This window comes from Trematosphaeria pertusa, assembly GCF_010094035.1.
Source record: "Trematosphaeria pertusa strain CBS 122368 unplaced genomic scaffold BU26scaffold_5, whole genome shotgun sequence".
Classification (NCBI taxonomy): domain Eukaryota; kingdom Fungi; phylum Ascomycota; class Dothideomycetes; order Pleosporales; family Trematosphaeriaceae; genus Trematosphaeria; species Trematosphaeria pertusa.
This window is the reverse complement of record NW_022987216.1, coordinates 506,798-519,684: the sequence shown is the minus strand read 5'-3', so window position 1 is coordinate 519,684 and position 12,887 is coordinate 506,798. Positions and strand designations below refer to the sequence as shown.

The 12,887-nt window shown below is 57.5% G+C and overlaps 5 protein-coding genes across 5 annotated transcripts; 2 read left to right on the top strand and 3 right to left on the bottom strand.

The window, feature by feature from the left end:
- Nucleotides 1-125: 125 nt before the first annotated feature.
- On the top strand, nt 126-1,398 carry BU26DRAFT_268090 (uncharacterized protein). Its single transcript, XM_033821339.1, has 3 exons — nt 126-491; nt 571-1,024; nt 1,214-1,398. The coding sequence occupies exons 1-3, from the start codon at nt 165-167 to the stop codon at nt 1,255-1,257; spliced, it is 825 nt and encodes a 274-aa protein (XP_033685666.1). The 5' UTR covers nt 126-164; the 3' UTR covers nt 1,258-1,398.
- Nucleotides 1,325-4,789, bottom strand: BU26DRAFT_480963 (leucyl-tRNA synthetase). Its single transcript, XM_033825720.1, has 2 exons — nt 4,253-4,789; nt 1,325-4,196 (listed from the first exon to the last, which is right to left on the bottom strand). The coding sequence occupies exons 1-2, from the start codon at nt 4,715-4,717 to the stop codon at nt 1,539-1,541; spliced, it is 3,123 nt and encodes a 1,040-aa protein (XP_033685665.1). The 5' UTR covers nt 4,718-4,789; the 3' UTR covers nt 1,325-1,538.
- A 120-nt stretch (nt 4,790-4,909) lies between these two features.
- On the top strand, nt 4,910-7,379 carry BU26DRAFT_268045 (uncharacterized protein). The gene is made up of 3 exons (XM_033821337.1): nt 4,910-6,069; nt 6,122-7,008; nt 7,062-7,379. Exons 1-2 carry the CDS (start codon nt 5,047-5,049, stop codon nt 6,977-6,979), a joined length of 1,881 nt encoding a protein of 626 aa, XP_033685664.1. The 5' UTR covers nt 4,910-5,046; the 3' UTR covers nt 6,980-7,008; nt 7,062-7,379.
- On the bottom strand, nt 7,138-7,805 carry BU26DRAFT_562628 (uncharacterized protein; the record flags this gene model as incomplete). Its single annotated transcript, XM_033833047.1, has 2 exons — nt 7,138-7,552; nt 7,603-7,805. 2 exons carry the CDS (start codon nt 7,803-7,805, stop codon nt 7,138-7,140), a joined length of 618 nt encoding a protein of 205 aa, XP_033685663.1.
- A 1,800-nt stretch (nt 7,806-9,605) lies between these two features.
- BU26DRAFT_480956 (homoaconitase) lies at nt 9,606-12,808 on the bottom strand. The gene is made up of 3 exons (XM_033825719.1): nt 12,632-12,808; nt 9,781-12,572; nt 9,606-9,726 (listed from the first exon to the last, which is right to left on the bottom strand). The coding sequence occupies exons 1-2, from the start codon at nt 12,680-12,682 to the stop codon at nt 10,101-10,103; spliced, it is 2,523 nt and encodes an 840-aa protein (XP_033685662.1). The 5' UTR covers nt 12,683-12,808; the 3' UTR covers nt 9,606-9,726; nt 9,781-10,100.
- Between the last annotated feature and the right edge of the window lie 79 nt (nt 12,809-12,887).

Here is a 12,887-nt window from a genome sequence, read left to right as displayed (position 1 = left end):
ATGGTGAGACGTAGGCTAGGCGACTAGGTCGGACATCGTAACCTATATCCGACGCCGCGCCGCTATCTCCGAGCGGAGATTACACCATCGCGGAACGCGTTCCGACCCATCCCGGATAAATTCCACAAGCTTCCGACACGCACCGCATCGCGCTCCAGCACACAATGTCCTTTTCCCGCTGCGTCCGGACACGCACTTCGAACCTTCATCCCTTCCGCGCCCTCTCTACCACCGCACATCGCCCCCAGTCTTCGATACCCTACACCCCAACATGTCCGGCGCCAACCTGCCCCTGCGCCTCCACCCCGCCAGACCTCGACATCGACCGCAAAACGCCACTCCTGAACACAATGGCCAGCTACACAGAGCAAGTCCTCATATGCACGGGAAAAGAAGACTGGAGCAGCAGGATCGAAGACGAGCAGTCCTCCGCCGGGGCCTTTGTGCGCGGACTCCGCGCCGAGATTGGAAAGGGCGGGAAGGGCTTCGATGTTTGTTTGTCCCCCTCTGCATACCCTCTCCATACGCACCCGTATTTCAGCTTCAACTTAACTAAAAAAATCAACACAGCCCTTTAACAACGTCCTAATAACCGCCGCCTCCTTCCCCGCCAGCCCAACCCCCAACTCCACAACCGCCCTCCTCTTCCCCTCCTTCAAACGCATCCCCCGCATCCCGCACAACGCAGTCTCAAGCTTCGCCTCCGCATACCTCAAACCGCGCGCCCTGCACCCCGCGCACGCCGCCCTGTCCCCCGCCCAAAAAGCGCGCCTCCTGCGCGACGCGTCGCTCGCCGCCACGCTGCCGCCGCCCGAAGACATCACCCGCATCACGGTGCTGATATGCGGCCACGGCGGGCGCGACAAGCGCTGCGGCGTGCTCGGGCCGATGCTGCAATCGGCGTTCAGGCAGGAGTTCGCGCGCCGCGGCGTGGACGCGCAGGTTGGGCTGATCAGCCATGTTGGCGGGCACAAGTATGCGGGGAATGTGATTATATACGTTCCGCCTGCGCTGCGGGAGCACAGTTTGAAGGGCATGGGCGTGTGGTATGGACGGGTGGGGCCGGAGAATGTGGAGGGCGTGGTGGAAGAGACGGTGGTGAGAGGGAGAGTGGTGGGGGAGTTGTTTAGAGGTGGGATTACGAAAGAGGGGGGCAGTTTGGGGAGGGTGGTTGAGGAGCAGATTAGGAGGGGGATGGGGGAGGATAGGGGAGGGTTGGAGTTGAAGCCTAGGGCGAGGTTGTTTGGACGGGGATGAGGGCGATGGAGTGGGTGCGGTTAGATGTGGGCTGCGCGGGAGAAGAGGATGCGTTTGAAGCGTGTCTGGATATGTAGAAAGTACTGTACACTAGTTTACACTATACACTATACACTCCTAAACTAACCTAACTTAGGAGATGCATGTATCTCCACAGATATCGTACAAGGAGAGCGTCCTACCAAACCCCACGCCATACTAGAAACGGCTGTTAGTGCGAGGGAAGTTGAAGATGGGTTGGCTGGACTTTTCTTCTGCGTCTCCTTCTTGGAGTCGGCTCCTCATTTTCCGCCTGTTTTCTTTCCGATGACATTTCCTCCTTTTTCAATACGCGATTCGGTGTCGCGTTTGCTGCCGCCTACCTTCTTCGGACTGACGAGATTCACTATCCTCCCTCTCTTCGCAACAATAACCGTCCAATCGTTCGGCACGAGTCTGTATATCGGATGCCGTTCTCCGAACCCACCCGCCTTCCATACCGCTCCCGTCTCTCTGTCCATATACTTCTTGCCCAGATCCGTCTGCAGAAGGTGTTTCAACACCCACTGCTTGACCGCCGGGTCGTCCTGGCTCGGGATCGTCAATGGCACCTTCTGTATGTTCGCCTGGAATTTCTTCTTGCCGTTGACTTGCACTACGCATGGTGTGGTCGGGTTGAGGAGGGGTAGGATGTCGAGGTTTGCGGTTGGGAAGCCGAAGGCGAAAATGGAGGAGTCGCCGTTGTCGTGGAAAGGATGAAGGGTGGTTGTGCGGATGTGGAGGCTGGTTGTCGAATGGAGAGTATGCCAGCTTTCTTCTGCTACGCCGGGGGCGATTGGAGCGAGCATTCGGAGGAGATGGGCCGTGGCGAACCATTTGAACCATGGTGTGCAGGCAGAAACGTGAGGCGTGTCCCAGATGGTGTTCGTCAGCGTCATGAGGTCGCTGACAACCGTGTTCAAGGAGTACGTCTCAGCATAGGATTTTGTGACGCTGGCAATCGTCTCCTGCAGCTTAGACAGCAGCTCCATCTCGTCCAGTTTCAGAGCGGCGACAAGCTCCTCTAAGTCTGTCTTATATGGATCATTCCTGGGCTTCGGTGCCACTTTCAGAATGTTTGCTGCTCTTAGAGCCTTGAGCAGATCTGCCACTCCCGCATCGATATCCCTCGACGGTGTGACTTTCTCCATCTCTTTGGCATGGCGCCCGAACGCGGTCGAAAGCCTGAGCACCCGTGTGAGCCAGCGTTGGACGCCGGTGATTTTCTCCTCATCCCATTCGAGAACATCGCTGACGGGTGCTTGGAAGAGCATGTGTGCTCGCGTGGCGTCCGCGCCGTACTTGGCAATCGTCGCTCCGGGATCAACACCATTGTACTTGCTCTTAGACATCTTCTCGTAGCTGACAGTAGGGGTAATATCCGTTCCTTTGATGACCGGCGCCGACGGGTCACCAAGGTCTACTTCTTCCGGGCGCATGAATCGGCCGGTGGCGGGATCCGAGTACGTCTTGCCGTGCACCATTCCTTGAGTGATCAGCTGCTGGAAAGGCTCACCGTTCGCTTGTCTTCCGCGCGGCCAGACGGAGGTTGTCGAAAGGAACTTCGAAATGAAGCGGGCATAGAGGAGATGGAGAATGGCGTGCTCCACCCCACCAACGTAGACATCGACAGGCATCTCCTGGTCCGCTTTTGTCGAACTCACGGGAGACTGCGAGTTCTTCGGATCCAGAAACCTGAAGAAGTACCAAGACGAGTCCATAAAGGTGTCCATGGTATCTGTCTCGCGTTCGGCAACTGCGCGGCATTTCGGGCATTGTGTCTTCTTCCATTCCTCATCCTCAGCGAGAGGGTTGCCCCTTCTTCTCTGGAAGAAACTATCCGGTAAGCTAGGAAGCTCGACGGGCAGATCCTGTTCAGGCACTGGAACTGGGCCACAGGAGGTGCAGTGTATAATGGGGATTGGAGTGCCCCAATATCGTTGTCGACTGATGAGCCAATCCCTCAAGCGCCAATTCTGTGTCCGCTCAACGGGTCTTCCCGCACTTTGCAGGAGCGTGATGATCTTTTCAATCGCCTCGTCTGAGGAAACCCCCGAAAAAGTACCGTCCCGCGAAGCCACAAATCCTTTTTCAAGATTGGGTCGGTCCTCTCCATGTTGACTATCTCCAGGCCCAGTGCAGAAGGAAGGCATTACTGTAGGAGCGGGGATAATGACCTGTCTCACGGGCTGTGTACTTCTGTTCTGCCGCCAGAAGGCATGATCGCGGGCGTCATGGCCAGGCACGCCCATAACCGCTCCCGAGCCGTAATCGTCTAGGACATAAGGCGCGACATAAACAGGGACCCGCCAAATGATGTCGTTGTCCTCGATAAGGCCTGCAAGCGGATTCCATACCTCTATGCCTTGAAGCAAATATCCTTCTTTCGAGTCAGGAGGGAAGGCCTTTGCTCGCTCGATGAAGGTGCGCAGCGATTCGTCTTCTTTGGCGCACGCTTGGGCCAGGGGATGATTCAGCGACAAGGCAACATACATGACGCCGAACAAGGTGTCTGCTCTGGTTGTGAACACGTCAACAGCGTCAAACTTTGCTTCTGATCTTTGATTGTTAACCTCGAACCACAGCTTGGTGCCCACGGAGCGGCCTATCCAGTTCTTCTGCATGGCGAGCACTCTTTCGGGCCACCTGCCGTTCTCTGCCAGCAATTTTAGATCTTCTAGTAATGGTTCCTGGAACTCCTTGGTATTTAGGAACCACTGCTTGAGCATCTTCTGCTCCACCTTCGCGCCGGATCGCCATGAGCAGCCATTGGCGTCTACTTGTTCGTTCGCGAGGACGGTCTGATCGACGGGGTCATAGTTGACCAGCGACTCGGCCTGGTAGGCTAGGCCGCGCTCGTGCAGCATGAGGAAGATGCGCTGGGTGTGCTTGTAGAAGTCGGGATCGCAGGTTCGAAATTCCTATGTATATATTCTTCAGCTAGCACTCTCGTTCTGATCTGAGACGTCTTCCATACCCTGTCCCAGGACCATCGCCCGCCCATTTCCATCATCTGCTTCTTCATGGCCTCGATGTTCTGCAGCGTCCACTTCTCCGGATGTATCCCCCGCTCAATGGCCGCGTTTTCAGCAGGCAAACCGAAGGCATCCCATCCAATCGGGTGCAGGACGTCGTAGCCCTGCATCTGCTTGAAGCGTGCCAGGACATCCGAAATGGTGTAGACCCTCAGATGGCCGAGGTGTAGCGTGCCGGAGGGGTACGGGAACATGGGCAGTATGTATGCCTTTCCGCGGTTGGATTCCAAAGATTGCTTCGGCCTGGATGCCAGTTTCTCCCAAAGCGGCTGCCATTTCGCGGTGAGGTCCTGCAATTGCACCTCTTTAGCTGGCCCGGCGGGCGTCTGGCTCGTGGACGTGCATCGCCGCGGCGGAGGACCGAGGGCGCGCCGCCAGCCTACCCGGCGCAGACTGAGGCCCCGCATCACCTGGCACGGGTCGCATGTCGTGGCATCGGCGGAATTGGACGGTTCATGTCGCTCAGGGCTCGCGTCAAGCTCCGCCGAGCTGTGAACGATTTTCGTGTCTGGAGCTCTGACACCGAAGCGTTCGCACTAGTCCGCTGGCGGTTAGCCTCTCTCCGGGAGCCGTTCGTTTCCAACTCCGCAATCGAACATTCACCACTCGTCCACCGCCAAACGCTCAGAGCTCATAGAAAGGGGCATGCGTAGCCCCTATATACTTTGTCACCCATAACTTCTCTGCCGCCCATGGCTCTTCGAACCCGCGCCACAAGGTAGCCCACCTCCGCACCATGGCCGGCCGCTACTCGAACCTCCCCCCTCCACCGACCCGCGACTCGCTCGAACTGGCCTCGCTGGCCTCTTCCTCGCATGCTTCGCAGCGCACGTCGGTCGAGTCCTCCGACTCCGGAGTGCCGTCGTCGCGGAGGCTCTCGTTCGACGACGAAGACCCCCTCTCGGAGCTCAATCCCGCGGGTCATGATGACGGCCGGCCACGACATAATCGCTCCTATAGCGTGTCCTCTGCCTTCGACTTTGCGCCGAACCTATTTCCCTTATCCAGCACAGCGCAAGGCTACACCGCCCTCGGTGCGCCCTCTAATCCTGCCTTGGACGCCTCGAATGCGCTCAACGGCGGCTCGTTGGAGAAAAACAAGAGTTTAACCTATCTAAACGGGCTATCCTTGGTGGTTGGGCTCATAATAGGCAGCGGCATCTTCTCCTCGCCATCGCAAGTGAACAAGAATGCCGGCTCTCCGGGCGCGTCGCTGCTCGTGTGGGTGGTCGCAGGCATTCTGGCCTGGACGGGCGCGGCGAGCTACGCGGAGCTCGGTGGGGCGATACCTTTGAACGGCGGAGCCCAGGTCTATCTTCAGAAGATTTTCGGCGAATGGGCTGGCTTTCTGTTCACGTGGTGTGCCGTGGTCGTGCTGAAGCCAGGGTCCGCGGCCATCATCGCTATCATTTTCGGCGAATATCTCGTGCGCGCAATCATTGGTGCCGAAGCAGCCGAGGCCAGCATATGGCTCAACAAGGGCGTTGCTCTGGCCGGCCTCGTTACTGTCACGCTGCTGAACTGCGTGTCTACGAAGCTCGGGACTAGAAGCGCCGACGTCTTCATGTTCCTCAAATTCATCGCCCTGCTTGGCGTCACCGTGACCGGCATTGTCGTCGCCGTGACGGGCTTCTCGTACAAGGGCCCGGCGAGCGATGACTGGAAGACGAAGGGCTGGTTTGATGGCACAAACACCGACGTTAGCAATTGGGCGGTAGCTCTCTACGCCGGCTTGTGGGCCTTCGATGGTTGGGATAACGTACGAAACCCTCCTAGTCCTTCTCCATTCGCCATCGCGCTAACAATGGCAGGTGAACTATGTTACAGCGGAGTTCAAGAACCCAACCCGCGATCTCCCCAGGGTGATCCACACGTCGCTCCCGCTTGTAATATTATGCTACATCATGGCGAACATAGCTTACTTTCTTGTTCTACCCACCGAGCTTATAGAATCCACCAATACCGTCGCCGTCGCATTTGGAAACCAAGTCTTTGGGCCCATTGGATCCCTCATCCTCGCGCTTTTTGTCTCTGGCTCCTGCTTTGGAGCTCTCAATGCCACAACGTTCACATCCGGCCGCCTTGTCTACGCCGCAGGCAAGGAAGGCTATCTGCCAGAGCTTTTCGGCACCATCGGCCTCGGAAAGAGTCACAGAGCCATTCGACTCCATACTCTCAACGCCAACCCTAGCATGAGCAAGATATCCCGCAAGTTCGTCGACTGGTTCGCCGACGCGGATGCTGGCTTCTTCTTCACTCCCATCTCAGCAATGTCACTTAACGCCCTTCTCACCGCCGTCTACGTCCTAATCGGCTCCTTCGATACCCTCGTCACCTTCTACGGCGTCGCCGGCTATTCGTTTTACTTCCTGGCCGTCCTCGGTCTCATTATATTACGCGTCAAGGAACCCGAGCTCGAGCGCCCATACAAGACGTGGATAACAACTCCTATTATCTTTTGCTGTGTTAGCCTGTTTTTGCTATCTAGAGCGGTGTTTGCGCAGCCCTTTCAGACGCTGTTGGTGGTGGCATTTATGGTTGTAGGACTGGTCATTTGGTTTGCATGGGTTGGGCGACGGAGAGGCAAGGAGAGGCAGCGGTTTAGGCATGTGAAGCAAGAAGAGAACGAGAAGGTTGGATGGAAGTTTTGGAAAAGGTGGCGGGGTTAGTATTGCGTAGGGTAGGCTTGCATTAGCATGTGAGTGAACGAAATATCAGCCTTTGGAATATTCGCGAGCTGATTCAAGATAGAGCCCCGTTCCTGCCGTCAAACTACTGAGTTTTCTGATCCCATTCTATCTGAATCCACCTCAACCTCATCCTCCATTCACACTAGGCCCATAAAAAGCACGCTCGCGACCATGAACACAAAGAGTGGCAGCTTCGTGCTCGGCCCTGTTGCAGTGTTTTCTACCTCCTCCGCTAGCGGCGCGAATAACTCGTCCTCTTCGTCGTCCTCGCCCCCTTTCTTTCCACTTCCCTCAGCTGCGGCCGCATCGGAGGCCGGGATCTCCGGACACGCCGCGAACTGCTCCTCAACTTCTTCCCAGGTCGCGGGCAGTCCGTGCCGCAAGCCGATCGTCTTGTACGTCTTGAGGTCCGAGTGGAAGAACGCAGTGTCTTCCTCGCATTGCGCGATCAGTGGGCCCAGCGTGCGTTGGGCGGCGTTGTACCAGGATGCCTGGTGCGCGTAGGCGCTGGCGATTAGGGCCGAGTTGAGGGTAGGGGGGAAGGGGGTTGTGCTGCGGGTATGTCAGCGATGGGTGGTGCGGAGGGAGCTGGGTCCGCGGACCAGCCGTGGGTAAAGGGATCGTGGCGGTCCATGTAGGATGTAAAGTCCGCGGGGGCTGCTGGAGATGGGAGCGTGGAGTGCAGGGAGGAGAGGGTCGAGTTCGCGAGGAGGCAGGCGGAATCGTTATTTCTTGGTGTTGGGGAGGTTGTGGTGGCTTGGCAGGCCCAGAGCAGGGCGAGGAGGACGAGGATGAGCCAGAGCATGGTTGTGCTTTGTGGAAGGAAAGTATGGGGTGGGGGAGGATGGGGAAGGGGTTGTTATAAAGGTTGGTTGTGGGAAAATCTTTGGGTAGCGATAAGCTGGCGGCATGATACTGTCTGGCTCGGGCACACTGTCTGCGTGGTTCCAAGGTACGCCCACATTCCGTCTCGAGGCCTTCACGCGGTGTCCTACGGATCCGGCCATGAGGGCCCTCGGAAACACAACTGGGCGCACCGGATGACTAAGTCGTGGACCAGTGTTCGCACTATACATGTCCCAGGGACCGCGGCCGTTTGTCCCAACATACCAGCCGCCTCACAAACAACCTAAATTTTGGGCAGGCGGGTCACGTGGCTTCTTGCTTTCAGCTCGCTTGCTGGTGGACGGGGGCCTTGTGTTGTGAGTCGATCGTAGCTATGAGTCTAGGCTCGCGATGACTGAAAGCGCCCATGGAGCATCATGTCGAACGCCTGCCCACCCTTTGGTTTCCCTTACCTATCACTCTCCTCCCTCGAATAGTCCCTCCTTTTTTATCTGCACCGCTTTTTATAACAGCAAGCGCAGACGTCGACCCCCAAGCTGCTCTAAACATGTCACTAGTAACCCGCCACTAGTTCGAGGTGTACTACAGCTTCGCCCTGCACATCTTCCACGACGTTGGCGAGGCCGAAGTTTTGAACTGCCACAGGGTCGGGTATACGACGGATCGCGGTCTTGCGTCGCGGTGTACCAACATGGGTTTGGCGGTGTTTGCTTACCAGAAGAGCGTGTCGTGGATTGCAGCGAAGAAGGCGTGGCTGGAACGCTTCGATGAGAGTTATGGGTTTGTGGAGACCGAGGGGGGGAGAGAGTGTTCAGTTGACTGTGAGTTGTCCCGAGTAGATAGATGAGCACTGAGGAGGAGGCTGATTTCCGGCAGTGTGGATGAGGTATTGCCTGTGGTGTGGGCGGCAGGGGGACGGCGGTGGCGAACAGGCTTGACTACTGCTACCTGGGGTAGGAGACTGTGTCTGGGAGTCATCGCGCGTGTGCCACCTCGCCAGTATAAAAGGCGCTCACAATCCGCTTCCCACCCCCTTTCTGTATACTTCCTTCTACCACTTCGAAAACCTGGACACCTAGCTTATCCCGCATCCATACGCTCGCCGTATCTTGCTTAGCCTCGGTTTTGAATACGGAAACCCAGACGTCCCAGATATACAAACGCCACCCGTTCGCCATGCCGCAGAGCCCGGCCGCCATCGCCGGCCCAGACCCCGACGACTATTTCGACCGCGACGATGCCTGGTTCGAGATCAAAATGACGTTATATCCCGACGAATCCCTGCGTCCCGGAACCGAGGTTAATAGAATGGGCTACACGAATGATAAACGCATCGCCGCAATATGCAAGCAAGACGAGGATACGTTCAGTGTCACGGCACACAAATTCTCCTCTTACAGTATCGGCCTCAAGCGCGAATCGCTGGCAGAGGGCAAAGACCCGAATATGACGCCTGTTCAGACGGCGATTGAGGGGGGGTTCTGCACTCAGCTGTGTGAGTCTGAAGTCGATGGAGCTAGCTCGACGTACTGGTGCTGATAGGGCGCAGTGATAGACGTTCTCGACGCTGACCAGATGAGGCCTGATGAAGAGGCAAGTGCGGTGTATGTTAGAGGGCGTGAGGGTGAGGAGGAAGTAGCGGCCGGAGCGGAGAGCACTGAAAGATCACTCGAGGCTGTAGAAGAAGGGTGCTCGGAAAGGGGATGAAGCTGCACGTAAGTAGCAGCATGGCCGGCTTGTACTATATCTATATCTTGGTCAGCAAATCTAACAGCTGAGTGCAATTTGCCGGCAATGCGTGGACGAGTCTTGGGCGCTGAATGTCCTTGTTGTCTAGAGTGAACGCTGGCTGCCCTGGAGCAGCGCATACGTCCCCGCCCCTGGGATAGCCGTCAGTCTGACCAGCACCAGTATGTAGACCGAAGTTAGCTTACCTCGGCGCGCTAGGACTCCTACTAGCCATATTCCGATTCCTAGTCCACCTCTACACGGGCACCAAAGCCACAGCCCCGCAGACCGACCTCGCCGTGGACCACGAAAAGAACGACTTCTCCATTCCCGGCGTATCTAACTTTTCAGCTACACGCGCGCGACTGTGAGTTTCATCCGCCCCGCGCCGAACTTTTGCCAATCCGTGCAAGAACGCTTACGGAAATGTATTTCGACGTGCGCTAATGCAGAGCCGGAACTCCGCCCATGCAAATGACTATGGGTATACACACAATATACAGTATCTCATGCTCAAAAGCGGCATTCAAACAGTGCCGCCAATCTCCTTCCTGACCCAGCTCTCCAGTCCACCGAGCGCAATAATTTCCTGGACGTTGGGAGGCAGCTCGCCAACCTTCACGCTCCACTCGAGCCCGCTAGGACCCTCCTGCACGGTGACGGTGCTCCTGCGCACGTCCCACTCAAGCGTCCAGCCCGTGCGCCTTGTGAGCTGCTTGGCTTGCGGAGGTTGTGCCACGGCACCTGGGGGTGGCGAGTCTAATGATTCGCGGTTCTGCGATGGCTCGTCTATGTTTTGCTGGGAAGACGGAGGTGTCGAGGAAGAGAACACTTCGCGGAGGCGGTTGGCTAGCCTGGGAACCTCGACGCCCATGAGCGCGTTGTTGATGCTGTTCCGGCTGAAGATGTTGCCGAAGCTACCTGCGACGACGAGAGGGATGCCCTTGGCGAGGATGGCGGTCGCTGCTTGCTCGCGGCTACTACCGCAGCCAAAGTTGAAGCCGGACACGAGGATGTCGCCTGCCTTTGCTACCGCGCCAAAGGACGGGTCGTAGTTCTCCATGCAGACCTCTGCCATCTTCTCGCGGCTGACGTCGTCCTGATACGTGTATTTGCCGGGATAGATGCCATCGGTGTTGATGTTATCTGCATCACAGAAGACGATCTCGCCGCTAATCTTCTCTGGGAAACCGGGGAGGATTTCAGTTAGGCTCTCCGATTCTGAAGCAGTGCCTGGAGGGTTGATGGATTGCGTCTCTATGGCGGCATTCTCGGCTGCCTCGATGGCTTCTTCTGCCTGCTTGATGGCCTTTTCGAGCATGTCTTCGATGGTCATCATACGCTCTTCCTCTGCTACGCCATCACCTTGGCCGCGTCGAACGCCTGTGTAGCCAGCGGGCTCTTCGTACCATCCTGGGCCGGAGATGGTGCCGGAGAGAGCACTTGCTGCGACGACTTCGGGGCTGGCGAGGTACGCCTTCGCATCGGGGGATCCCATGCGACCTTTGAAGTTGCGGTTGCTGGCACTGATACCAACCTCACCAGGCTCCAGCAGCCCGGTACCGAGGCCGATGCACGGTCCACAGCCTGACGGCAGAGGCTGTGCGCCAGCTTCCAGAAGGGCTTGCCAATCACCCTGCTCCTCGGCGGCGCGCTGCTCGGGTAACGATGCAGCGGCAATGTAGAAGTTGACGTGGTCTGGAATCTTAGGCATCTTGCCACCGTTGGAGGCTGCAGCCTCCTTGAAAACCTTGGCAGCTGCGGCGAGATCGGAAGCGCGAGAGTTGGTGCATGAGACGAGGTAAGCCTTGTTAATCTTGATGGCCTGGTTCTGCAGCTCGTTCAACGGCGTAGCGACTTTGACGGAGTTGGGGCCAGAGACGTACGGAGCCAGGGTGGAGAGGTCGAGGAACAACTCTTTGGCATAGACTGCTCCCTTGTCTGCCGCCAACGCGGGCTGGAAGATGTGGCCGGTCTGCTGGCCCACGATGCCAGTTGCGGAGAAGAGCTTGTCGATCCGGTCGTGGAGGAACTGCTTCTGATGGAGATCCTTGTAGTCGCTTTGGCTGCCGTACATGGCGGCATCGGTGGCCTTCATTCTCAGCCATCCATGGAGGACTGAATCGATGGGGAACAGGCCGGTGAGAGCCCCCCACTCAGTAGTCATGTTCGCGATGGCTAGGCGATCGTCCACGGAGATAGTTCGAAGTGTTTCGTCGCTACCGGTGAACTCAATGGCATGGTTGAGCACCTCATCCTTGTTGAAAAGTCCAGCCAGAGCTACAATTACGTCTTTGCCAGTGACGCCCTTAGGCATCGTCCCTCTGAAGGTGACCTTGGCGACCGGCGGGATCTGCCACCAGGTCTTGCCCGTTGCCCAAATACTCGCGGCGTCTGTTCGCACCACCGGTGTGCCCAAGCATCCGATTCCACCGTACATGTTCGAGTGGCTGTCGGAAGCCACGGCCAAAGTTCCCGGCCACGCGTAGCCCTCTTCGACCATGATCTGGTGCCCGATGCCTCGTCCGGCCGGGTAGAAGACGACTTGTTGCTTCTGGGCAAACTCCTCAATTTGAGTGTATTTCTTCAAGTTCTTCTCGGACTTGTTCTGCACATCGTGGTCGAGCGTCATTACGATCTGGTTGGGGTCGTGGATCTTGGTGGCGCCAATGGACATGAACTTGAGGGCGACCGGCCACGAGTTGTCGTGCGTCATGCATCGGTGCGGTTGCAATGTCACGTAGTCGCCGGACCTGAGCACTTTGCCTTGGGCAATACCCACGGCGTACCGCTGTACGATTTTCTCCGTGAGTGTCTGGGGGACCGTGGTCGTCTGCTGGAAGGTAGAAAGGAAGTCGGCGGCCGGGCCCTCCTTCAACGAATGGAAGACATGGGGCGTATCGGGGCGCGGGACGGTCGTGCCGAAGGCGCGCTGGGTGGTATTGGGACGGGGACGAGGCAATTGCGTTGCGATGCGGAGAGGCAGGCGCGCCCGGGTCTGCGAATGGAATTAGGAAGGCGCGCAAAGAGCATGCAGGTGCCTGGAGGGAGACGTACCAGAGCCGGCCGGCGCCCCAGAAGCCGCACTGCACGCATCGACAGGGCCATTGTCGCAGAATTGGCAGCCGGGGATGGGCAGCGTGGTGTTGACGCCTGCTGGAGTTTCTCTACCTAGGCACACTGTGGTGTATATTTTCTGGCCTTACTAAGCAGCTTTTTCTCCGCGCCGGCTTCGGTGCCAGTCATCGGCTTTTCTCGCGCTTCGATTGGAGCATGCAGCCGCAACAATTGCAACATCTATTGCCATCATGTG